At 43.0% G+C, this 27,011-nt stretch overlaps 2 protein-coding genes across 5 annotated transcripts in view; both read left to right on the top strand.

The window, feature by feature from the left end:
• Window positions 1–3,151, top strand: part of CEP76 (centrosomal protein 76) — a 41,469-nt gene extending 38,318 nt beyond the window's left edge. Inside the window, exons 11-12 of the mRNA XM_054018962.1 lie at window positions 739–956; window positions 2,813–3,151. Coding sequence (XP_053874937.1) covers window positions 739–956; window positions 2,813–2,951 — 357 coding nt within the window. The 3' untranslated portion in view covers window positions 2,952–3,151. The remainder of the gene's footprint in view (window positions 1–738; window positions 957–2,812) is intronic.
• A 14,197-nt stretch (window positions 3,152–17,348) lies between these two features.
• SPIRE1 (spire type actin nucleation factor 1) overlaps window positions 17,349–27,011 on the top strand; it is a 171,831-nt gene continuing 162,168 nt past the window's right edge. For all 4 annotated transcript variants that reach the window (XM_054019602.1, XM_054019600.1, XM_054019601.1 and 1 more), the window contains exon 1: window positions 17,349–17,855. In XM_054019602.1, coding sequence (XP_053875577.1) covers window positions 17,537–17,855 — 319 coding nt within the window. In that variant the 5' untranslated portion in view covers window positions 17,349–17,536. The remainder of the gene's footprint in view (window positions 17,856–27,011) is intronic.

Below are 27,011 nucleotides of genomic sequence, written 5' to 3'. Positions count from 1 at the left end.
AAGTGGCTCTTGGCTTGATGCAAAAAATTACTTCGTAATTAGGTCATTTTGTATTTATTTCTAGCCTGCTTTTCTTTTTTCTTGTACTCTGACTTTACTTTAATTTTTGCTAATTCACAGTTCAGAGCTAGGAAAAAACAGAACATACAACATTTTAAGTCAGCTGTTGCCATGGATTCATGTCTCATAATTGCTGTAGAACCACAAAAACTATAGCCCTCCCATCATTGCCTCTAAAACAGCTTTCCCTTTGAGTACAAAGTTATCCCACTTGCAGCTCATCCTGAAATAAATCTTCTGTGTATCAGTGTAATTCCTGTCAAAGGCACGTTTTTGTAATAGTAGTTGGTAGGCAGTACTGACCTTTTTCACTTTTCATTTCCAACATTGACTGATTAATGAAAGATTTATTATTTATTTATTATTTGTAATATTGTAGGGCCTAGGAGCCCTAGTCATGGAGCAGGACCTCATTGCACTTGATTCTGTACAAACACAGAACAAAAAGACCCTGCCCCAAAGAGCTTACAATTTAAGTATAAAACAAGAGATAGCAGATGGATACTGACAGGAGTATAAGGAAACAATGAGACAATATTGGTCAGCATGATAGGCTGTGATCTCAGCACACATATGTAATAGAGGTGTTTTAATCTATCATATGTTTAAACTTTTTTTTTTTACTGCCTTGAGACCAATAATTCTGTACTGTACTCTGCTCTATGATTCATCCTACAGGATCTAGGCCTTACTACTGTTTGGGATGACCAGCTATCCTATCTCTTGTCACCAGCCTTGGCAGCCTATGAGCTTGAACGTACAACAAGCATCTCTGCAGGAAATGAAGAGTTTCAAGATGCTATAAGGAGAGCAGTACCTGATGGTCACACATTTAAAGGATTCCCCATCCATTTTGTTTACAGAAATGCAAGGAGAGCATTTTCTACGTGCCTTCGGTAAGATTAAGATGTAAATCTAGTAGTATTAGGTTTTATAAACATGTAATAGGTTGTGAGTTTTCATAATTGATGAAGCTGAAATAATTCTAAATTATATTATCTTCTTTTTCGCATAAGGGATTTAGCTAGAAATCAGAATGGCATAATGAACTGGAAATGGGGAACAGAGCTTTTCCCATCTAGGTCACTAATCTAAATCTGGTTCAGATTGGTAGTAACTATTTAGTAGCCTATGTGAAATAAGTGATTTGTTTCAGCCCAGTATCTAATGGACAACTGTTAATATCACAGTAACTACAATCAGTAGAATTATTGGCAGTATTAGCTGAGAGGTCAAGGCTGTAATACAGTTAGATTTATTAAAACACTTGAGACACTTCATATTATCAAGCAAATTCAAATTATTTTTCCTATGATCACTGCCCCATGGATTGAAAACTCGCTTAAGGACAGTAAGCAATATATAACCCAGCATCTTGTTGTTGGAAGTGTTTAGTGAGGTGATATACAGAAGAGGCCCGTGCTTGGTTTCATTCAGGTTATTGACTTTTCAATACTAATAGATAGGGCCCTACCAAATTCAGGGTCCATTCTGGTCAATTTCATGGACAGAGGGTTTTAAAATTGGTCAATTTCACAATTTCAGATGTTTATATCTAAAATTTCATGGTGCTGTAACCGTGGGGGTCCTGACCCAAAATGGGATCGTGGGGGGATTGCAAAGTTATTGTAGGGGGGGTTTCCAAGATTGCCACCCTCACTTCTGTGCTGCCTAGCCAGTAGCCTCCGAGCTTCCTGCAGTTAGAGGTGGTTCTGGGAAGGGGAGGTGGGTAGGATCTCCCCCATGCTCCTAGGAGCTAGTCCAGGCCAGTGACAGATTAAGGCAGGGAACCCTGGAAAAATGAGCGTCCCAACCCCAGAAGAAGCCCTAAGGTAGAAGCCCCAAATGGGTCACCCTGAGCCCCGGCAGGAGCCCTGAGCCCCAGCTGCAGCTGTGGGGCTGAAGCCTTGAGCCTGGGCTGCCCTGAGCCACTCCAGCAGGGGGAAGGTGCTGAAGCCCCGAGCCTGGGCTGCCCTGAGCCACTCCAGCAGGGGGAAGGTGCCGAAGCCCCAAGCCTGGGTTGCCCTGGCTGGCAGGGGATGGCGGTGTGGAAGCCCTGAGCCCAAGCTGGAGTGGCAGGGGTGCCCTGAGCCCAGGCTGGAGCAACAGGAAGCAGAAGTCCCCAGCCCAGGCTGCCCCAAGCCTGGGCTGGAGCAGGGGCCGGGGAGTCCCCAAGCCCGATTTGCCCCAGCTGCAGCCGCTGGGAGCAGAAGCCCCCAGCCCGGCAGGAGCTGTTGGGGGGAGGAAGGGGATGCCAGGAGCTCAGCGCCCAGAGCTGCGGCAAGAACTACGGGAGGGAAGGGGACAGAAGCCTGGAGCCCAGCTCCCGGGCTGCTGCAGCGCAGAAGTGAGAGTATACCACCCTCATTTCTGTGCTGCCTCTGGAGGTGGATCTGATCACCTCACCAAGAGCAGCCAGGCAGGAGAAGGACAAGTCCTGTTCCTCCCCAGAGTGGCTAGGAGTCCCAGGCTCACAGCAGCAGGGGAGATCAGATTTCATGGGGGAGGGCTGATTTCTCACAGCTGTGAAATTGGTAGGGCCCTACTAATAGGGTAATGATGTTACTCTGTCATAGCATCAAAAAGCCAGATTCCTGGCATAGTGATATCCTGGAAATATGTCTGTCACTTCAATCATGACTCATACTTGTACAATTTTTTTTTTAATTAAAAACTTTATTAGTGATTTAGTCACTCATAACTAATTGCAATATTTAAACCATATTATTCATGTTTCCTTTGTGCCAAATAGGTCTCCTTTCTGTGAAGAAATAATCTGTTGTAGGGGAGACCAAGTGCGGCTTGCAGTTCGTGTGCGAGTGTTTACATATCCTGAATCTGCATGTGCTGTTTGGATCATGTTTGCTTGTAAATACCGCTCTGTACTTTAAAAAAAAAATCACGTATACTTCTTAGAGCCTTGAAACAGTGTACATAAGTGTTACTACAAAGGAAAATTATTATTAAAAATCATATTAATTACAACATTTAATGTTTCACTTTGGGTAAACACCACTCTGATGATGATTGTGAATATTTTTAATGTGTGTATTTAAAACAAAATTAAGGCAAAAATACTTGTATATACTGTAATGAGTGTATTTATATAAAGTGTATATTTTTATTTTAATAAAAGTTGCTTTATTTACATTTTTAGTGGTAAAGATCTGCATGCATTAAAACATGTATGCAAATATCTACTTCTTTTTCACAGTTCCAAATTGTGGAAGGATTCATCAAAAGTAAGCATCCTTTCTGTACTTTCCTATATACTCAAGTCCACTGGTGTTTTCTTTGCTTATTCTTGGGGGACCCTTTCATTTTGTCACCCCCTTTTTTTTTTTTTGGTTTCTGATTTTCACCCATATGTTAATAGTCACTCTGTTAGGAGGGGATACACTTTTATCCCTGTCTCAATTACATACTGGTCTAGGCATCTTTTGACCCACTTAGGAAGCAATCACAGGATAGAGTCCTAGGATATCTCATTTGCTAGCTTCCTGATTAGTTAGAAAAAGTCCTAAATTCTTCCTTTTGAGGTTCTTTAACACCAGGATACAGGCACTTAGAGTTCCTGTCACTGTCTCTCATTTTTGTCAGAGCTGTCCTTCACTAGCTAAATCCTTCCACAACCTGTGTTAACCTACTTCCTAGTCCCGTCTCCACTGGATCCTGCATTTAGGTCTTTTGGTCAAATGGCATTCTGTCCTCTTTCTTGAGGTCAAGGAGGTTACCAGTACTGGAGTGTGTGAGATGTAGCAAGGGCTGAGGTGTCAACATCAGTGGTTGTTGCAATGGCGATGAAATAGTCTCCATATTTTATTAAATGCCCAGAAACTTCATTAATGCAGAGTTGGTGCCTCATGCCCTTCTAGAATGTGGAGAGTGATAAATTAACCCCTCTGAAAACCAAGAAACACAAAGTTAAGATACATACCACCCCCCACAGTGCATACTTAACTCTCTCTCTCTCTCTCTCTCTCTCTCTCTCTCCCCCAAACTCCTGGTGCTGGTGGTAGCCATTGGGAATGGTTCAGTAAGGGAGGTGGCTTCTCTATCTTGTGAGGGATAGCTCAGTGGTTTGAGCATTGACCTGCTAAATCCAGGGTTGTGAGTTCAGTTCTTGAGGGGGCCATTTAGCGATCTGGGGCAAAAATCTGTCTGGGGATTAGTCCTGCTTTGAGCAGGGGGTTGGACTAGATGACCTTCTGAAGTCCCTTCCAACCCTGATATTCTATGATGTCTTCAGATCAAGATTGTGGCTGCCTTGTTGGAAGATGCTTTAGTCATTCACAAGTTATTAGGCTCAAAACAGGAATAAGTGGGTGAAATGCTCCGGTGTGTGTTATACAGGTCAGATTAAACAATCTTTTGGTTTATTGTGGTCTCTAACTCTATGAATCTACAATAAATAGATCTGAGGAGAGATAAAGAGAATGTTCCACTGTGTTGTGTTCCACATATTTGAATTCCCAGCATTTATTTGCACACATTCTAGCTGCATTAACTGTTTTAAGAGTAGCTGTATTGAATGTTGGAGGGATTCGTTGGAGCAGCTTGTCAGAGCTGTGACTGATACAAAGTGCTTGTTTACTTAAAGAGATCAAGTATGCTTCCTTTCAGCACTGAATTTTGTAGATTGTGTCAGTGGAGGTGCACAAGGATATCATCTTCCAAGGGAATTGTCTGCAATCTGGTGGCAAATATGGCAGTAGCCTCTAGGGCTTACGGCTTGTCTACTAATGAAATTGTTCAGGAATAATGATTTCTGAATAGCTCCATGTGTGAACACTTATTCCACATTTTAAATTCTATTTCAATTTTTAAATTCACCTGTTATCTTATTCTGAAATAACTTGTAGAAGTTATTTCATGCAAGGGAGGAGGGATAGCTCAGTGGTTTGAGCATTGGCCTGCTACACCCAGGGTTGTGAGTTCAATCCTTGAGGGGGCCACTTGGGGATCTGGGGCAAAATCAGTATTTGGTCCTGCTAGTAAAGGCAGGGGCCTGGACTCAATGACCTTTCAAGGTCCCTTCCAGTTCTAGGAGATGGGATATCTCCATTAATTATTATTATTATAAGGAACTCTATTGGTAAGTGTGATTGATGTGTGTGTGTGTGTATGTGTAACATTTAGGAAGTCTCGAGTAGTTTTAATGTAGTAGACTGGGTGAGCATAGTGTGGTGTAGGTAGCTCCTGTTTGCTACACCTGACCTAAACCAAAGTTTTGTCTTAGCAAAGATGAGGTTTCTTTGTTCTGTAGTGCTCACATGCTTTGTTTTCAAAGTGTTCTGTAGCATGTCAGAGTAGAGTGCTAGTATGTATGTGGCAGTTAAGGTGTTGCAAGGGTGGCATGTGCCTTAACTTTGTATGTCCTGGTTTTCAGAGGCTTAAGTTTAGCCATGCTCCACAACTGGAATGGCATGAGACACCTCTGGGCAACCTTAACTTGTGTTAATGAAGTTTTGGGGCATTTAATTTACCTGGTCTATTAAAAAATAATTTCTCAGCATCACCATGCATCACAGACCCAACTCTGCTCCTTCACTATCTCTGGCTTCCTGGCAGTGATTACCTCAGTCACAGAAGGCACTGGCTGCATGTTAGTTGCTTCACTGTTCCTGCATTAGCTCCAGGGTCTCTGCCTGTTCACCACAGTCTGAGAATCTTGCAAGCAGCACAATAAAGTAAGACTCAATATCCTGCTTACTATATATGCTGCTTGTCCCAGATTGTCTTTGAGTACCATGGATAAAGAGGGACATATAATGAGGAAAAATTACTCCCTGCCAACTTCTGTGATCCAAGGGAGCTCTAGCTCAAGTGCTTCTGCTAATAGTAACTGTGGTTGACACCATAGGTAACACGCCTACCTCTGGAAAGTGCCCTGAGATATACAATAGCAACAAATAGTTAGAACTTCTCTACTTATGTCTCAGACAAAAGATATCTTCAGCAGCATGATTCTACGTAACACCAATCTTGGGACATTGTTTAAGTATTATTAAAGTACTGACTCATAGTAACAAAGTACTGGCTCCTGCAACAGCCAGGTTTTAATTATACATTGAGTTATAGACTTGGCCTCACATTCAAGATCTTAAAGTGCCTTACAAAGGTGGCTTAGTATTTATCCACATTTTACAGTTGTGAGACTGAGGTACAAGAGGTTTTGATTTGCTCAGTGTCCCACAATGAGCCAATCTGATCAAAACTTTAGACAGTGCTATTTCCACAGCATTTGTCCATTTTTACCTAACTTAATTTGAAAGATTGAGGTCACTTTACTGGGTGGATATAGCTAAATTAAACCAATATTATTTTTATTAAAATACTTGCATATTAGAACAAATTAATTATGTATATACGTCTGTCTGTAAAAGTAGAAACTTACCTAAATCCACTACAGTTATATTAAAAACAATATACTGCCAAATGTAAACTATTCAGAAAATGGGGGGGTTGTTGTCTTGTGGCATAAGTCTTTTGAATATAAATTTTTTGGCCTCTTAAACCTGTAGTATTCAATTTATACAGAAGAGGTCACTCTGTAAAATTTAATATTGCAGTTTGTCAGTGTCAGGACTGAGATCCCTACTTTGAACTTTAGGGTACAAATGTAGGGGCCTGCATAAAAACTTCTAAGCTTAATTACCAGCTTAGCTCTGGTTCGGCTGCCACCATTTTCAATGGATTCCCTCCCTGGGAAACCTTGAAAAACCTTCACCAAATCCCTGGTGAAAACAAATCCAACCCCTTGGATTTAAAACAAGGGGAAATTAACCATTCCCCTCCTTCCTCCCACCAACTCCTGGTGAATCAAGATCCAAAACCCCTTTGGATCTAAAACAAGGAAAAAATTAATTAGGTTCTTAAAAAGAAGGTTTTTAATTAAAGAAAAAGGTAAAAATCATCTTTGTAAAATCAGTATGGAAATTAACCTTACAGGGTAATCAAACTTAAAGAGCTCAGAGGACTCCCCTCTAGTCTCAGGTTCAAAGTACAGCAAACAAAGAGAAACACTCTAGTAAAAGGTACATTTACAAGTTGAGAAAACAAAGGAAAACTAACACGCCTTGCCTGGCTATTTACTTACAAGTTTGAAATAGGAGAGGCTTGTTTAGAAAGATGTGGAGAACCTGGATTGATGTCTGGTCCCTCTCATTTCCGGAGAACGAACACACTCCCAAACAAAGAACACAAACAAAAGCCTTCCCCCCCCAAGATTTGAAAGTATCTTGTCCCCTTATTGGTCCTTTAGGTCAGATGCCAGCCAGGTTACCTGAGCTTCTTAACCCTTTACAGGGAAAAGGATTTTGGAGTCTCTGGCCAGGAGGGATTTATAGTACTGTACACAGGACAGCTATTACCCTTCCCTTTATAGTTATGACACGCCCCCCAAATCACAGATAGTGTTGGATGTTTGGTTCCACACTGGCTGTGATTTCTTCCTGGAGTTTTAGGAGAAAACAGAGTTAATAAGACACATGTACCTTTAGACATACTACTGATTATATAAAAACTAACAATATGTTTTATTCCAAAAACAATTGTTAACCAGTTAACTTTGGGAAACTTTCCCGGGAGAGTGCATCAGCCACTTTGTTAGAAGCTCCCGAAATGTGTTGTATTTTAAAATTAAAATCTTGGAGAGCTAAACTCCACCGAAGAAGTTTTTTGTTATTTCCCTTGGCGGTATGAAGCCACTGTAGCGCAGCATGGTCTGTTTGTAGTTGGAAACGCCGTCCCCAAACATATGGGCGTAGCTTTTCCAGCGCGTACACAATGGCATAGCATTCCTTTTCGCTGATTGACCAATGGCTTTCCCTCTCAGACAGTTTCTTACTGAGAAATACGACAGGATGGAATTTTTGATCCGGTCCTTTCTGCATTAAAACTGCTCCCACGCCTCGCTCGGACGCATCTGTGGTTACTTGGAACGGTTTGTTAAAGTTTGGGGCCCTTAGCACAGGGTCAGACATGAGTGTTGCCTTAAGCTGGTTAAAGGCCTTTTGACACTTATCAGTTCACTGAACTGCATTTGGCTGTTTCTTTTTGGTTAGGTCTGTCAGCGGGGCGGCGATTTGGCTGTAGTGGGGTACAAATTGCCTATAATATCCAGCCAAGCCTAAGAAGGATTGGACCTGTTTCTTAGACTTTGGAACCGGCCACTTTTGGATAGCATTTACTTTGGCCTGTATGGGATTTATAGTTCCTTGACCCACCTGGTGCCCCAGGTAAGTCACTTTGTTTTGGCCTATTTGACACTTTTTAGCCTTAACAGTTAGCCCTGCCTGCTGGATGCGCTCGAAAACTTTTTCCAGGTGCTCCATGTGCTCTGCCCATGAATCAGAAAAAATGGCCACATCGTCGAGGTAGGCAACTGCAGATTCTCCCAATCCTGCTAGGAGACCATCTACAAGTCTTTGGAAGGTGGCGGGTGCATTTCGCAACCCGAAAGGGAGTACATTGAATTCATACATCCCTGCCTGGGTGACGAAGGCTGACCTTTTCTTAGCGGGTTCATCTAGTGGTACTTGCCAGTACCCCTTGGTTAAGTCCAAAGTAGAGATGAATTGGGCATGTCCCAATTTCTCCAATAGCTCATCTGTGCGTGGCATTGGATAGTTGTCAGGACGAGTTACAGCATTTAGCTTACGGTAGTCCACGCAAAAGCGTATTTCCCCATCTGGTTTGGGAACTAGAACCACTGGAGATGCCCATGCACTCTTAGAGGGGCGGATTATACCCATCTGTAGCATGTCCTGGATCTCCCTTTGTATAGCAGCTTTGGCATGAGGTGACTCCCGGTAGGGTGGGGTTCTAATAGGGTGAGCATTACCTGTGTCAATGGAGTGGTATGCCCGTTCGGTCCATCCTGGAGTGGCTGAGAAAATTGGTGCAAAGCTTGTGCACAGCTCCTTGATCTGCTGTCGCTGCAGACGTCCAAGGGTCATGGAGAGGTTCACCTCTTCCACGCCACCATCCTTTTTTCCTTCGTAGTAGACACCTTCAGGCCACTCCGCGTCATCTGTTTCCTGGGCAGTAAACTGGCAAACGTTTAATTCTCTGGAATAAAAGGGCTTAAGAGAATTAACATGGTATACCTTAGGCTTTATGTTGGAGGTGGGGGAGGCTATGAGATAGTTAACAGCTCCTAGGCGCTCCTAGACCGTGAATGGTCCTTCCCACGATGCTTTCATTTTATGGGCCTGGATTGCCTTTAAGACCATGACTTGGTCTCCTACTTTGAAGGACCGTTTTCTGGAATGCTTATTATACCAGGCCTTTTGCTCTTCCTGAGCATCCTTTAGGTTTTCTTTAGCAAGGGCCAAAGAATGTCGGAGGGTGTTTTGTAGGTTGCTTACAAAGTTTAGAATGTTTGTTCCTGGAGAAGGCGTAAACCCCTCCCATTGCTGCTTCACCAACTGTAATGGCCCCTTAACCTCACGGCCATACACAAGTTCAAATGGTGAAAACCCTAAACTGGGATGTGGTACAGCCCTGTAGGCAAAAAGCAACTGCTGCAACACGAGGTCCCAATCATTGGAGTGTTCATTTACAAATTTACGTATTATGGCCCCCAAAGTTCCATTAAACCTCTCCACCAGGCCATTGGTTTCATGGTGGTAAGGGGTGGCAACCAAGTGATTCACCCCATGAGCTTCCCACAGGTTTTCCATGGTTCCTGCCAGGAAGTTAGTTCCCGAATCTGTAAGGATGTCGGAGGGCCAACCTACCCTGGCAAAAATGTTTGTTAATGCCTGGCACACACTTTTAGCCCTGGTGTTGCTTAAGGGTACTGCTTCCGGCCATCGGGTAGCAAAATCCATGAAAGTCAGTACGTACTGCTTTTCTCTGGGTGTTTTCTTTGGGAAAGGACCCAGAATATCCACAGCTACGCGCTGAAATGGGACCTCAATTATGGGTAGTGGCTGGAGAGGGGCTTTAACCTGGTCTTGGGGTTTTTCCACTCGTTGGCACACCTCACAAGACCGGACATAATTAGCAACGTCCTTGCCCATTCCCTCCCAGTGGAAGGACTTCCCCAACCGGTCCTTGGTTCTGTTCACCCCAGAATGGCCACTGGGATGATCATGGGCTAAGCTCAAGAGCTTTACCCGATACTTAGTGGGAACTACCAACTGTCTTTGAGGATGCCAGTTTTCCTGGTGCCCACCAGAAAGAGTCTCCTTGTATAAAAGTCCTTGTTCTACAACAAACCGGGATCGGTTAGAAGAGCTGAGAGGCGGTGGGGTGCTCCGCGCCGCCGCCCAAGCTTTCTGAAGGCTGTCATCTGCTTCCTGCTCGGCCTGGAACTGTTCCCTTGATGCTGGAGACATCAGTTCCTCCTTGGACTGTGGACTGGGGCTTGGTCCCTCTGGAAGCGATGCAGGTGCTGGGGCTGTTTCCATTGACTGTGAACCGCTGTCCGCTGGTGCACTATGTGGTATCTCAGGCTCTGGCTGAGCCTCTTGGGTAGGCTTATCTGCTGCTTCTGCCAGTTCAGGCTCGCTGGTGCCCTCTGGCGTTGGAGTTGTAGACGGGTTTGCAAGCGCTGGACTCAGGGCTGGCAATGGTTTTGGTGCTGGTTGCGTTGCCAGTTCCGGTTCTGGGACTGGCTTTGGCTGGGTCTCTGGGATTGGATCCACTACGGCTGTTGCAGTCGTTGGCAGAGGATCCAGTTCCACCACCTTTGTCTGGGTCTTCGGTAACACAGACGGGGCCCTGGTGGACGGCTCAGGAACAGGGATGGGGGTGAAAGCTTGCTTAGCCTGGCTGCGGGTGACTATTCCCACCCTCTTGGCTACCTTTACATGGTTGGCCAAATCTTCCCCCAGCAGCATGGGAATGGGATAATTGTCATAGACTGCAAAAGTCCACATTCCTGACCAGCCCTTGTACTGGACATGCAACGTGGCTGTAGGCAAGGTTACAGATTGTGACACGAAGGGTTGAATTGTCACTGTAGCCTCTGGGTTGATGAGTTTGGGGTCCACTAGGGATTGGTGGATAGTTGACACTTGAGCCCCAGTGTCCCTCCAGGCGGTAACCTTCTTTCCGCCCACTCTCAAGGTTTCCCTTCGCTCCGAGGGTATGAGAGAGGCATCTGGGTTTGGGGATCTTTGGTGTGATTGGGGTGTAATGAACTGTAATCGGTTAGGGTTCTTGGGGCAGTGAGCCTTTATATGTCCCAGTTCATTACATTTAAAACATCGCCCTGCTAAGGTATCACCGGGGCGATGTTGGTTGGTGGAGACTGGTGTGGTGGGGTGAGAAGGCGTCTGGGGTTTCCCTTGAGATGTGGGTGGGGCCTTGGGTTGTCCCCGGTGGTAAGGTTTTGTTTCGGCTTGCCCCTTCTGATATTTGCTCCAACTGCTACTAGTTTTTTTCTTTTCTGCCACCTCCACCCATTGGGCTCCAATCTCCCCCGCCTCAGTTACAGTTTTGGGCTTCCTATCTAGGATGTACCTTTCTATTTCCTCAGGAACACCCTCTAAAAACTGCTCCATTTTTACTAGGGAAAGCAGATCTTCCAGAGATTTAACATTTGCTCCTGATACCCAGGCATCACAATTTTTGTCAATGTGGTAGGCATGACGGGTAAATGACACATCCGGTTTCCACTTTAGGGCTCTGAACCGCCGACGGGCATGCTCGGGTGTTAGCCCCATTCTGAGTCTGGCCTTGTTTTTAAAAAGTTCATAACTGTTCATGTGTTCCTTAGGCATTTCAGCCGCCACCTCTGCTAAGGGTCCACTGAGCTGCGGCCTCAGCTCTACCATGTACTGGTCTATAGCGATGCTGTATCCAAGGCAGGCCCTTTTAAAATTTTTTAAGAAGGCCTCAGTATCATCGCCTGCCTTGTAGGTGGGGAATCTTCTGGGATGGGAAGTGGTACCTGGAGGGGGGTTGTTAGCATTGGCTGGTGCATCCTGCTTAGCCTTTGCTACTTCCAGTTCATGCTTCCTTTCTTTTTCTCTCTCCTCCATCTTTTTTTTTTTCATCTTCATCTCTTTTTCTTTTAGCTCCATCTCTCTCTTGTGGGCCTCCTCTTTGGCTTTTTCTTCTCTTTCTCTCTGCTCTGTCTCGAGTTTTGTTAATTGAAGCAGTCTTTGATGTTTTCTTTCATTTTCTTCTGCTTCTAGTTTGGCCAGTTTTATTTTGTTAGCTACTTCTTTGGTAGTCATTTTCCTGTTTTCTTGTGCTGGGTCACCCCCTTTGCAGTTGACAAACTGGGAAGCTCTCAGCTCTGGCTGCTGCAGAGTTAACAGTAACTTTCTAACTAGCTACTCCGGAGGATGTAAAAAGAAAAAAAAACAATTCAGCTTGTAAATACCTTTTACCAGTCATTTGCTAATTGAACCCTTCTCTTAACAAAGGACCTGTAAAAAAAACTTAACACCTCTGCCTTCAGGCAAGGAGAGATAAGATATGCATCTATCTACTTCTAGCTCGGCTTTCCAAGCAGCTAGAAGGAAAAAAAATCTCACTGGCTTTTTGGGTATAAAATGATCCCACCGCTGCCACCATGTCAGGACTGAGATCCCTACTTTGAACTTTAGGGTACAAATGTAGGGGCCTGCATAAAAACTTCTAAGCTTAATTACCAGCTTAGCTCTGGTTCGGCTGCCACCATTTTCAATGGATTCCCTCCCTGGGAAACCTTGAAAAACCTTCACCAAATCCCTGGTGAAAACAAATCCAACCCCTTGGATTTAAAACAAGGGGAAATTAACCATTCCCCTCCTTCCTCCCACCAACTCCTGGTGAATCAAGATCCAAAACCCCTTTGGATCTAAAACAAGGAAAAAATCAATTAGGTTCTTAAAAAGAAGGTTTTTAATTAAAGAAAAAGGTAAAAATCATCTCTGTAAAATCAGTATGGAAATTAACCTTACAGGGTAATCAAACTTAAAGAGCTCAGAGGACTCCCCTCTAGTCTCAGGTTCAAAGTACAGCAAACAAAGAGAAACACTCTAGTAAAAGGTACATTTACAAGTTGAGAAAACAAAGGAAAACTAACACGCCTTGCCTGGCTATTTACTTACAAGTTTGAAATAGGAGAGGCTTGTTTAGAAAGATGTGGAGAACCTGGATTGATGTCTGGTCCCTCTCATTTCCGGAGAACGAACACACTCCCAAACAAAGAACACAAACAAAAGCCTTCCCCCCCCAAGATTTGAAAGTATCTTGTCCCCTTATTGGTCCTTTAGGTCAGATGCCAGCCAGGTTACCTGAGCTTCTTAACCCTTTACAGGGAAAAGGATTTTGGAGTCTCTGGCCAGGAGGGATTTATAGTACTGTACACAGGACAGCTATTACCCTTCCCTTTATAGTTATGACAGTCAGTTGTAACAGTTTACATAAATGTTGGATGCAAAGAGAACATACACTTTTTTCCTCAGATATTTTAAATAAAATGATGGAAAGAGAACTGCAGAGAAATAACTCAAACACTAAAAGATGTTTTATAGTATAAATTGATCTCTCAGTGCAGCATTAATTTGTTAGTACTATTGCTTAATGTAAAATTAATTTTGGCTACTTTTACTTCTAGATGTTCTGATAAAAACTTCTAATTTAAAATTTATTATCTTATTTTTTTAAATGTGAAAAAATACTTTAAAGCATCCCACCCATAGATGAAGCTTTAATTAAAGTCATGAATGAATCAATGTCACAGAAAGAAGGACATGAGAGAACAGGCTAGATTAGAGAGAATTAAAACCATACTGCAGAATATAAGTAGATTCTATTATGATCTTGAAACCTAAATTTATAATTGATGATGATGGATAACACCACCTATCAGTCTTGTTGACAGAAGAAAGACTCAAGCTAATTTTTAGTTTGTTTCCTTCCAATTTTTAAAAACATGCTCTCTAACATACCTTATTGAACTCTTGCGTTGGTAGACACTGAGGTAAGGAGACCAATTGTAGGAGAAAGTGACTTATGCAGATGCTCAGGCCTCTGAAAACCAGAGGTCCAGTTTGCCATTGGAGTAATTATTTGTATGAAGGAGTGCATAGGGGCCTGAACAGGGCCCCTTTTGTGCTAGACACTGTATAAAGCGATAACAAAAAGACAGTCCCTGCCCTGAAGAAACTACAATTTAAGTAAATCATAAGAGAAACTTCATATCTAACTGAATAGGAGTGAGAGAAATTTGATCAGAAAAGGTAGTGTGTGAATCCAAAGTGCAACTCTGTAACAGTATAGAAATCTTCACATTATACCCACTAATCTACATTTGTGTAAACCTTCCAATTTACAAATACTATAAGTAAAATTTTCTTTACATTTAAATTACATATAATCAGCAATATACTAGCCTGTTCTGCCTCCCAAGTTGGGGGGAGAATATCTTAAATTTTCATGAGAAGAACTTCCCATACTCAGTCTGCTACTTGCATGTTCTACAGCGAACAATCCTGCATTGGCAGTGACTTAGGCTGGGTGATGATTGAAGGAGTTTTTTCTATTTCTAACATCCATAATACTTACTCATCGGCCCTGTTACAGAGTGCATCTCTTTCTCCTAATGTTCTAACAGGGAGAAATATGCAAAATGGATTGAGCCAAGGGCAGGGAGGGTGGGGGGAAGAGAGAGAAGGAGAGGGAGTGGCTGTTCTTTCAGTCTATGTTTTCAAATCAAGTCCTGCCCACCTGTGATGCCCAGTACATTGTGTAGATGTGCACAATAACTGCCACTCTTCTTTGTATGCTTTACTGAGCAATTAAATAGTTATCTATGCTGCTATTTTAAATTGAGTAGTAAATGTCCCATTAAGATGAATCGGAGTGTTCCATACCACTTACAGATATTGTTTTGTACTGTCGGTAGAGAAGACATCAGTACCTTGAGTTAAATGCAGTTCATATCTTGAAGGTTTATATTGTAATCATAAAGATTAGGACTTTTAAAAAGAAGTAAAGGTTAAATTCTAGAGCATTTTTCTCCCAGAAAAAAGTACCAGCTCCTCGTGCCACGATGAACCAAATTCAATCTCTGCTGCAAGAGGGATATTTCTAGGATATTTGGGATGTCAAACATTAGTTGGCTCTAGGAGAGGCCTTCATGAATGGTAACATCACATGACATGTACAGACGGTCACCGACAGTGTACTGGAATGTGAGACCTAGGAAAATCAAAGTTTGCTAGTCATCCTAATATTTGGAGAACAACTCAGTTTTCATGGCTCTGTACTGAATCCTGCCAACTTAGTGTGCAGAATAATTAGAGTTCCAAATGTATAGCAGTGTCTGCTGATGTTGCAAAGGGAAAGCATTGTTGCACATTTTATTGCATAAAGGCCTCATGATCTCTGTATCATGGCTTTGTTTAATTAATCGTTTTTTTAGAGTGTAGTGTTTTTCATGCCATGCCATAGACGATTCATGCCTTCCCATACTGGGGGGCACAATCTAAAGGAGAGGACACATGACCACCCCACATGTCTCCTTTGCCCAGGAATTCCCCTCGCCCTGTGCCCAGGCCAGGGCCACCATGCTTTCCCTGCCACACCAGAGTTACCTGCAGGAGGGGGCTCTGTCCTGCTGCTGCTGTGCCTCCCCCCTCCGCCCCTCCACATGTCCCTCTCCCTCCCTCACCAGCAGGCCAAACAGATATCTGGGAGGAGGGGCACTTGACCCCCTCATGCATCGTTTCTGCATGTTATAGGGAAGACCTCTAGGTACATAGACATGCTTTCTAATTGAAAGCATTGCACTGGTTCCCATTGGTTTCCAATGTAATCATAAGACACCTAGTGTTGAAATGGTTTATGAAACTCTCTAAACTTGTCCCAGATTTTTATTCCACTTTCAAGACAGTTTTGCCTGGCTGTGGGTTTTGTTACAAAAGTTCTATAAAGAATCCATCTTCCAATGCTTATGATTGCAACTGATCGGGATCGTCAACCTTTGGAACGCGGCCTGTCCGGGAAATCCGCTGGTGAGCCAGGACGGTTTGTTTACCAGCACTTCCCTCGGCACATGCCACTTCCCACAGCCAATTGGCCTGGAACGGCGAACTGCGGCCAGTGGGAGCTGCAATCAGCCGAACCTGCAGATGGTGCAGGTAAACAAATGGTCCCGCCCTGCCAGCGGATTTCCCTGTTGGGCTGTGTTCCAAAGTTTGCCAATCCCTGACCCTTGGTAAATTGTTCTAATGGTTAATACTGTTCACTGTTAAAAAATTACCTTATTTCCAGTCTGGATATGTCTAGTTTAAACTTCCAGCCATTGGATTGTGTTATACTTTCTCTGCTAGATTGAGGTGCCATTATTAAATATTTGTTCCCCACATAGGTACTTATAAACTGTAATTGATATTTGTAATGGTATTTTTAAAACTTCTTATTGTCCTTAACGCTGCTGGCCTTAGATTTCTCCTTCTGCCCCCTGCATTCCCTTATCTATTTTCTACAATTCTTAGCTTCTGATTTATACTTCTTATGATTGACCTCCCCTTTCTTTAATTTGTTATATATAATTTTATTTTTACAGCTGGCTTCAGTTCCCTTTTAGATCAGGCAGTTTATTTTAACTATGGCAATCTTCTTCCTCATTTCTGAAATTGTGGCTTTATGGGAACCTACTACGGTAATTTAAAATTATTCCTCACTATCATTTAAAATTATCCAATTAAATTCGTTCTTCCATCTGAGTTGGGTCATAATTATTTTCACCTTTGGGAAATTGGCCCTTTTCAAGCAGCAAGTATATATATTACTAGGCTGGATTTTATTCTGCTTGCACATATTAAATGTGATCAATTCAGGATCACATATAAAAGAGAGAGACCCTCTTTCAGGTGAGTCCCACAGTGTTTGGGGGTTTTATTATACGTCTATCCATCTCGCCTTCGTATTTTTTCCTGCGCTGCTGGCAGGTTGCTATGGCAGCTGGATGTTGGGAGTAAAAACCTTGGTTGCACAGAAGCGCCTCTTTGCTTTTGGCCTGAGCAGCGCTTTGTCTCTCTCAATTCCCATATGTGGCTTATGCTGCCTGACTCTGAGCTCCTATATGCAACTCTGTGTCACGCGTGTCCCTGCATCGAGGTGCTGTGTACGGTGCCGCAAGAGCTTTAGCAAGGAAGATGGCCGAGGAGGGACTTCGGCTGCCTATAGGGGGAAGCTAAATCTGGGTTTCGTGTCAACCCATCCCAGCCACCTCCTCCCAGTCACTGAGCGACGACCCGGCGCTTCCCCGGCTTCTCTCTCCGCCGGCAGGAGGCGGTGCGGCCCCGCGGAGATCTGGCGGGGAGGAGACGCCGTTGCGTTGCTATGAGCGGGCGGCCGCGCTGCCGCTGAGTAGCTGGGGCGCTGCTGCGGGTCGGTGCTCGCCGCGTATCCGGCGGCGCGGGCTGGCGGAGCAGGGGGAGTATGAGGCCGGCGCGGACGGGACGCAGCGGGGCCCGGCACCAGAGCTCCCTGCGCTGAGGCGCGGCAGGCAGCAGCGGAGATGGCTCGCGCCGGGGCTGCGGCGGAGGCTCTGCCCGGAGACTGGCCCCGGGAGGCGGCGGCAGGAGACGCCTCCTGCCGCAGGGAGGACGAGGCGCGGGACGCGCTTTCCCTGGAGCAGATCCTGAGGCTCTACAACCAGCCCATCAACGAGGAGCAGGCGTGGGCCGTGTGCTACCAGTGCTGCGGCTCCCTGCGGGCCCGGGGCCGCCGCCGCGAGACCCCCGCCGCCAGGGCGGAGGCGGCCTCCCACGTCCGCATCTGGAAGGACGGAGCCGTCACTCTGGAGTCGCCCAGTGGGGCTTCCCCTCCGGCAGCAGGTGAGGCGGCCAGGGGCGCCCTGCGGGTACAGGCTGCTCCCACCCCGGGCCTCCCTCTCGCAGTGACCCCGGGTCAGGGGCTCGGCTCTAGGGTGATCAGACAGCAAGTGTGAAAAATCGGGATGAGGGTGGGAGGTAATAGGAGCCTATATAAGAAAAAGACCCAAAATTGGGACTGTCCCTATAAAATCGGGACATCTCGTTACCCTACTCGGCTCCCTCCCGGCACCCACCCCCGCAGCCCTGTGGGTGAGTCTGAGCCCCGGGCCCTTCCCTTTTCCCACCGCTATTGACCTGGGGCTGTTCCAGCCTCCGCCCCTTCCCCACGTCCCCGGCTTCCCCCCTCCAGCCGCAGGGAACTGAATCTGGTGTCTCCTTCTCCCCCCCCCCCATCCTTTCCCGTTCACACTGGGAGTAAATCCCTTTCCCCAGGACCCGTCCGCCTGCGGGCACGGCGATTCTGCTCCTGGTTCGCCCGTGTGTGAATCCCGCTGTGTATGAATGTCACATTTCACCATCCCTGCTATAAATGGCTGTATTGAACTTGGGTCAGGGGTCTCCTATGTTGGGTCCTATTGTACATCTTGTCTCCCCCCATGGTGGTTGTTGCGGAGACGAGCAGTACAGAGCCCGCAGAATGGCAGAGAATTATAGCCGGACCGCTCGGGGAGGCGGGGCCCCAGGGGGTGTGTGTGTGCTGCACTTTAGAAGGGGTCAGAGCAAATCGGACTCAGTGGCTTTCTTTGCGATAGCTTGTCTAGTGTAACACTGCACTGGTTCTACCAAGCTGGACTGACTAACAGTGCCCCAGGTACACAAGGGTGTGTGTGTTGATTTGGAGAGCTCCGGCGGCTCCTTCAATCAGAATCCTTCTGCTGGTGGGAGAGGGAGTCTGGAGAAGGGAAATCGATGAAAGCTGCCCATGTAGGTCAGCATGACGAGGGGGAAGGCGCTGCAAAGCAAAACAAAGAGAGCAGCTGTCAGAGAGACCGTGCACAGTGTTCGGAGGACTGAATGTTGAGGGGGAGGAGGAGGTATTAACGGTGTATGCCTTCTTTTGTGCCTTTGTTTGTGCCATTTGGCATCAAAAAAAAAAAGTAGTAAATTTTTCGGGAGAAGACCAAATTAAGAGGCATATAGTGGTTAGGGAGTAATACTATAACATATATAATAAAAGCTTATTTTTATGCATTTTTGATATCCAGGGTAGAACATACAGGATATGAAATATATTTTAAATGTATGACGCCCACACAGATATACAATATGTATGTGCAGTATTTTATAATGGAGTATAATTATAGTGTATAATGTATATTTTGGTGTATGAGTAATATAAAACCATATTATAAGTATTTATAAGATGTACCTTTCAAATGTCTCTGATTATATTACCTCTCCTAAAACATTTTTGAAAACAGATCAGCATCTTAGAACACTCACCAGAAATAGATTGATGTTATAGATAGGTATGGTAACATTAGCCAAATATCAAAACAATCTATATCTGCCAGTGACATAGCACATACCACTAGGTATTTTAAAGCTTATAGAAATAATGTATTTTCAGTTGTCATCAAATTTTTAAGTTTATGGAGTTTCAAAGCTCATGTTCATAAGTGAAAAAGCCTATAAGCTCTTTTATGTAAACGAAACTTGATTTCTGTATGAAATCTAAAACCGTCAGTATGAAGGATATAAAAGTGAAGCAGATCTCACAGATAATAGCATCCCAAAAGTCCACATCATGATAAGAGTAAATGCCAGTGAAATTCCTTAATAGGAATCAAGATTTGAAAATTGATATAAGACAGAGGATTATTCTATAAAGTCTTCAAAATGGGAGTAACATAAATTAAGCATTTAGAACATGAATACTAATCTGGAATTATGAATTAATGAAGTCTTTTAAAAGATGTCTGTTTGGACAAACAGTGGCAGAGAATTACAGTAATCCTGTCTGGAACTAGTGAGGGTGCATACAAATATCAAAATACATAGGGTGAAAAATAAGACCTAATCTTGTGATATTAGTCTAACGGAAATTCCAATTTAAAATTGATCCGGAATGCTTTTTAAATAAATAAATAAAAAGTCTGATATTACATCATTGAAAATTTTACACAACTCCTACTAACCAGTGGGACAAAACCTCCACAACCAGCCCCTGCATTTTGCAGGGACACAGGAAGAGAGTTGTGCACTGCAGAAGCACATTTTACTTCTAACATTTTCAATCAGACATTTTTTCAGAAAATGTATTAACTTATTACATCTCTCTTGTTTTTGTTTATACCTCCTTTCCTTTCCTGGCTTCACTCCACTTCCTCTTTTCTTTCTTATAACAGATCATGATATATCTTTTTCTTAGTTGCCTTCAGTAAGGCCCTGTCTAGGCAAGGATTAAAGTGTGATGTAAAGCTCAGGCTCCTCATTAGGCTTTAACTTGACCAGTTTATCTCATGTTAAATGTAGTGTGCCTTTTCTACACTAGACTTCTAAAATGTATTGCTTAGCTAATACAACTCTACCCCGATATAACACATCCCAATATAACATGAATTCGGATATAACGCGGTAAAGCAGTGCTTGGGGGGGCGGGGCTGCGCACTCCGGCAGATCAAAGCAAGGTCAATATAACACAGTTTCACCTATAACGCAGTAAGATTTTTTTGTCTCCCGAGGACAGCGTTATATCGGGGTAGAGGTGTATTATACTTTAAATCCTAGTATAGACAAGGCCTAGTTTTTTTTTTTTTTTCTTTTCCATTTCCCCCTCCAACCCCTTATATAATGTTCTCTCTTTTCCTACATTTTATTCCCTGTCTTCTCCTTATTTTTTGTGTGTCACCCTCAAACATCTATTCATATTACCTACTCATGTTTAGGTCTTGAAAATCTTACTATACACCTAAGAGCCAGAGAACCAAACCCGTTACCCAAAGATTGATATAAAAGATTGGGTGGAGGAGGTGGCCAAGGGGGCAATGCTTCTTCCTCCCCATATACTGGAAAAAGGAAAGATGCTGGGATTTCTAGATCCTGCTCACTGGCTCCATCTTTTGTATCAGCCTCCAGCTGATAGGTGTCTGATAAATTTGAATCCTCCACTCAACACCACCCATGGCTGCTGAAAGGGAGCAATGTTCTCTGTGTTCCTCCCTCCCACCCTATATCCTTCTGACAGCTGTAATTTTTTGGGAGTGGTTTTGCAAAATATACCTCTTCCTCAGCTTTCTGGATTCTGCCAAGGTGTTCTGAGGGTGTGCGTTCTTTAGTACTATTCTCTCAGCCTCTGTTTTAAGGTCCTCTTCTGCAGTGGGTAGGTGTAATGCTTCTGGCTCATGGCTTTCACAAGCAGCAATAACATGAAATAAACCTGATTCTAGCTTTTCATTGCTACTCACAATCTTCTGGTTAGTAGCAATGAAAATTAACAAGAATCATAGTTTCATTTTGCTGTAGCTTCGGAAGCAATGAGCAGTAGCACAGGCACTGGAGCTGTCTGTAGACTTAGGAAGACAGCACTGCATTAGTTTGTGTTTGGAAGATTAAACCGACGTTATCTCCACAAACATAAAAGCTAGAAATTAATTACTATTTAAATTAAAAAACAGATTCTACAGAAATTGATGGCATTTTTCCAGAACAGCTTCCTGCAAGTGGATTTTTCAAACCCTGCCTTACATCATTAGGGGAATACACAGCTATTTTTGAATTTACAAATAAATAGATTTTTAAAATGAAACTGACTAGACTTAGCATATAAAACGAAGAAACACAGCTTTGTTCTGTTCCTCCTGCAGAAATTGATGGGTATCACAACTAGTTCAGATGAGCATAAAGGGCCTGATCCAAAGCTCAGTGAAATGATTTGTAGCCTTTCCATTGACTTAAATTGGTTTTGGATCAGGCCCAGGGTTACCTACCATAAAGAGCTGTGTATGTCTGCAATGTCATCAGTTTGTACAGAAGAAATAACTCTGAAGTTGGGTCCTATGAGGTACGTAAAAGAGAAAACGATTCTTAAATACTTTGTTTTAGTTATCTGTGCATTATGTTAATGATTAGGATCCTACATTTTTAAACATTTAAAATATTTTTTTCTGTTAAATTTCTAATGAATAAAAGCAAAGATATTCTGAATTTAGGTGCTAGTCCATCCTACTCATCTTTATTCCTGCAGGGCATGTGGAGCTCAAAAGCTAGTCTCTTGCACCAAGCTTTATTTTTCTGTAGTATACACATAAGCATATTTGATTCTAGCTTTATTGTACAGGTTTAATTTATCAAAAGAAGCAAATACTGGATGTTGGTTGCTGTTTTTGTATACAATGGAATCCTGTGTGTATGGGCAAATAAAGGAGTCCCCCGAGAATGGTATCTTGGTTTAGTGAACATTCAGGCTTTGTTGAGGATGTGATCAGTCATGCCTGTCAGTATAGCATATGCTAATGGAACAGCAAATGCAGAGATAAAGCAGTATTACAGAATTTGCTTTAGAGATGCCTATAAAGTACCTGTCTGTCTTCAGAGTATATTGCAAATCTCATCAGTTTGCTAGATGGGGAAGAAATAAACATTAAAAATGTAATAAGTATAAATAGATTAATCTAGCAGAAATGAAGTGCTGAGTCCACTATGATCACCTTAGTGTGAATCATAATTACTCTGGTATGTAAATGCTACAGATATGTGGGTTCTTATATAAAATTTCAGAAACCAAGAAGGTACAAAATATGTTTAACTCAAATGGTTTGTCCTTCGTTACTTATGTTTTAAGAATAATTAATTTAGAGCAACATTTGATAAAATGCCAGAGCAGATAAAAACAAAACCTCTGTATAAGTTAGATCAGTGTTTCTCAGTCTTTTTGGTACCAGGGACTGGCTTGCTGCCTTCCTAAACTGTGTCAGGGAGATCTCAGAGACCGGCAACTGGTCATTGAGAAATATTAGAACATTTTGGTGTAGAGATGTTTCATTATATAAATGCTATTGTGAATAAGCATTTCTTATATATTATTTAAACCTCAAGCATATAGTTGAGGTGACGGTTATATGACTATTAAAAACTGATATTAAATCCTTGGCAATGTATTCATCAGTGTTAGAGTTGAACAAATATAAGGTTACTTTTCAGAAATAAGGTTGTTGCTGTAACTGATCTGCCAAATTTTAGTTATTAAAAGCTCTAGCTTACATATTCCTTACATATGAGAAAATCTTTGAGATGGAAAAATATACTCAGAAGTCTCAGTTTCCTTTACGTGCTCCCTTAGGGCCAGATCCAATACCTGTATAAAGTCAATGTATAGGTGTCTGTTAACTTCAGTGGGGATTGGATTGAGCTCCTAAAGAGGAGGGATGGCTTTGAGGAATTGTGGAGGGGGCAAGCGGTGGTTTGAAAATCTCACAAAGCCAGTCTCCAGCTGTCAATCATGAGGGCTGACACATCCACAGTGCTCCCTTCCCATTCTCTACTGAGCGTGTGGCTTCCCAGAGAACGGTGATGTCAGTGGATGTTCTTTTCCACCATCCTCCACCTCACACGCCCAAGGCAAAGTGGAGAATTACTGCTCGTTTGACCAGCATTAATTATTATGCACATTTAATCCTCAAAATCTTCCACTAGTTGATGGAAGCACAGAGAATGTGTGCTCCTTGCCTCTACCCCAAAAGATTTGTAGAGTGTTGACTACAGAGTGGTTTTCACGGACTGTATACTGTAGGGGAATGGTTTCTGCTGTTCTGCCCTTCTTGCACCCTTTGTGTGACTCTATATTGGAAAGGAGTATATGGGGCCTATTAACTTCAGATCTAGTTCATGGCAAGAAATGCTTTTTGCCCATCGGTCTTTCAAAAAACATTGTTTAGAAAAATATATATAGGTTATTTTTAAAGAAAGGAAAGACATCATACTTCTAGTAGTATTGACCCTTTGAAAGAAAATGGTGTGACAGATGGCAATTTCCTGTAATATTTTCAACAAACCTTTTTGAATTAAGTTAAACTTTACTGAATTAAGCTTAAGTATTTTAGAAGCCCATTATGTTAAAAATGCAAATGGTTTATGTATTGTGGGATTGTATGGAACTTCTTTAGGAGAACGAGAGGATTAATGCAATCTTTGGGAGATATTAGGAACTTCAAAGTACTTTTTGAGACAATACGTGTGAAGTAGATTTCCTAGGAAATATTGGTATAAAGGAAATGCAAATTAAACACCTGGAATCTATCCATTTGAAGCTGTAGAGTTGAGCAGAGACTTGTTGTCTGGCTGATTACATATTCAGGTTTTCTTCAAAGAACCTAACCAGATAAATGAGTGATTCACAGATTCATGTGTGGTTACTGTTCTGGGCAGAAGAGTGTTATGAATTCGAAACGACAGGAACATCTGTGTGTGGGGGTTTTGAAGGACAGCTCACCTACCAGAGCCCATGCTGGAGTTGCATCTCTGGTAAGCTTATTAGCATGTGTGCAAGTCCTTCTGTAATTTTTAATATGTTTTCTGTGTATTGCTTTTACCTTAAGAATAAAATGTGCTTACTTAGAACTGTGTGGTAACTTGTAACTGGGGCAATTATATTGTATACCGTCTCTGAGGAAAGAAGCGAAGCATGCCTGCTTAGGAAGACTGTCTTTTGCTGGAAATAACCCAGAGAAGGCAAGGAATTGTTCTGCCTGGAAATATCTTGGTCAGAAGGGGGAGAGATGCTGGTCTCCATCCAAGAGAGATGATGTCTGGAAAGCTGGAAGCCTAGATGGGGTGCCCTTGTGGAACTATAGAGGGGGAGGAGAGGCACAGTTGCGCTGAACTGTGATAAATGCATCAGAATAGCCATGAATTCCCTGTTTTGGTTTTAAAATTTGTTGCTTTTAATATTTGAAAGTATGTATGCTTTGAGAAATTAGTACTCCTTATAAGCTTAAATTAATGTTTAATTATCTCTGACTTTGAGTTTTTATTTTAACATATCCAGAAATGAGACTTACTGCTATTTAATTATAGTAAAGTTTGGTATCCTAAAGCCTCATAATGAAAGGTTTCAGAGTAGCAGCCGTGTTAGTCTGTATCCGCAAAAAGAAGAACAGGAGTACTTGTGGCACCTTAGAGACTAATAAATGCTCTAATAAATTTGTTAGTCTCTAAGGTGCCACAAGTACTCCTGTTCTTCTTAAAGCCTCATAGTTACTTGTAGTCCTCAGTACATTGATAGAGTGGACAGGTAAGAATGGCAGGCATCATTTTATATCAACTAATGGGGTAGGGTGGAAGTGGAACAGACACTAGTCACTAGAAAGGAAGAGAAAAACAATTCTTGTGTTAAGCTGTGAAAGAGCTACCATGAACCTTAGGCCTTGTTACACTGGCTTTTGCCATTGGTGTAGCTATACCAGTAAACTCCATTAATTCTAATCATGGTTTACAGGGATATACCCTGTGCACTAAGAGTTCACACCAGTGCCCCTACATTGATGGCTAAAAACTCTAGCGTAGATAAGACTGGAGAGGGAGATGACAAATAAGCAAAGGACAAAAAACTTCATGGTAAGGAAGAAGTATATTGCCAAAAGACACCTTGTAATGTGTCTACAACATTACTTATGCAAGAAGCCTGACAAAAATAGAGGGTTACCTTGAAGTACACACACAAGGGAATATAACCAAAATGTGGTGGGTTGACAAATCAATGAAGGAATGAGGAATAAATAATGAACAATTGAGATTTTAGGCAAGATCAAAGGAAAATATAAAAGCAAGAAATAGCCTTAAATATAACCTACTGTAATTTAGCCTAAATGTAACCTACTGCTCTAGGAAATATTGGCAGAATTGTAGGATTCAGACATTGTAGGTTATCATGACAATAATGATAATAAAAAGGGTAAGTTAATAGGATTTTGCTATAGAATGCCAGATCAAAGGGAACAATGATGAGATAAAATTTCTGAGACAAGAAAAGCCAAATTGGTGTCCCTAGTCTTTGTTTGCCAGAAGCTGGAAATGGGCAACATGGGATGGATCACTTGGTGATTACCCGTTCTATTCATTCCCTCTGGGGCACCTGGCATTGGCCACTGTCGGAAGACAGGATACTGGGCTAGCTGGACCTTTGGTCTGACCCAGTAGGGCCATTCTTATGTTCTTATGGAATAGTTATTATATATTACTTGAATTACTGTGGCACTTAGGAGCCCTAGTCCTGGATCAGGACCCCATTGTGCTAAGCAATATATAAACAAAGAACAACAATACTGTCCCTGTAGAGTCCTACTGCTCAATCCAAGACCAGCGGGACCTGACTACAATTATGGGTTTGAGTTGGAAAACAACCTGACCCTCTCATGCTCAGGTTGGCTCTCCTCCTCCTGCCCATGGGGTCGGCATGGTGCAGCAGGGGGCTGCGACTGATGGGAGCCGAGGACGCAGCCACTGCTGCACTGACCCTAAGGACAGGAGATAGTGGCAGTGCTGACTCAGGTTCTGAGGGAAGGGTTAGGTAGGAAAACACCTCAGCCTTCTTGGGTTGGATGGGCTTGGATCTGGTTCAAGTCTCAGTTGGGTGTAAAAATTAGTCCTGAGCAGATATCTAAGTCCCTGCTCCAAAAACTCACAATCGAAGTATAAACAAGAGACTCCAGATGATTACAGACAGATGGGGGAGTACCAGGAAACTAGAGACCATATTGGTCATCAGGGTAGTCAGCAGCCTAACCAGCAGTCAAATTTTTTGTAGGCATCACAGAAATGTAGAGTTTTAAGGGAGGTTTTGAAGGAGGATAAGGAGGGCTTTCTGTGGAGGTTTTCTGGGAGCTCCTCCCAAGTGTGAGGGGAATCATGGGAGAAAGCATGAAGGGGCTTGTTTGAAAACTTAACAAATGGGTGGTGGAGGCTTGTATTGTGGGCCAGCTAGAGGTGGGAGTTGACATCTTGGTAGTGAATGAGAGATGATAGCTAGAGTGAGGATTGATTATGAAGGAACTTGAAAATGAAGACAGGCATCTTATATCTGAGGTGATAGAGTAGGGGGAGCCAGTGGAGAGATGCAAAGAGCGGGGTGACATGGTCAAAACGACCAGCAGGAAAAATGATATTTGCAGTAGCATTATGAATGAATATAAAGAGAGCAAGATGGCATTTGTCAAGGCC

The sequence above is a fragment of the Malaclemys terrapin genome, chromosome 2, assembly GCF_027887155.1.
Source record: "Malaclemys terrapin pileata isolate rMalTer1 chromosome 2, rMalTer1.hap1, whole genome shotgun sequence".
NCBI classification, from domain to species: domain Eukaryota; kingdom Metazoa; phylum Chordata; order Testudines; family Emydidae; genus Malaclemys; species Malaclemys terrapin.
Note: the sequence above shows the minus strand (reverse complement) of the source record. Positions and strands in the feature narration are given on the sequence as shown.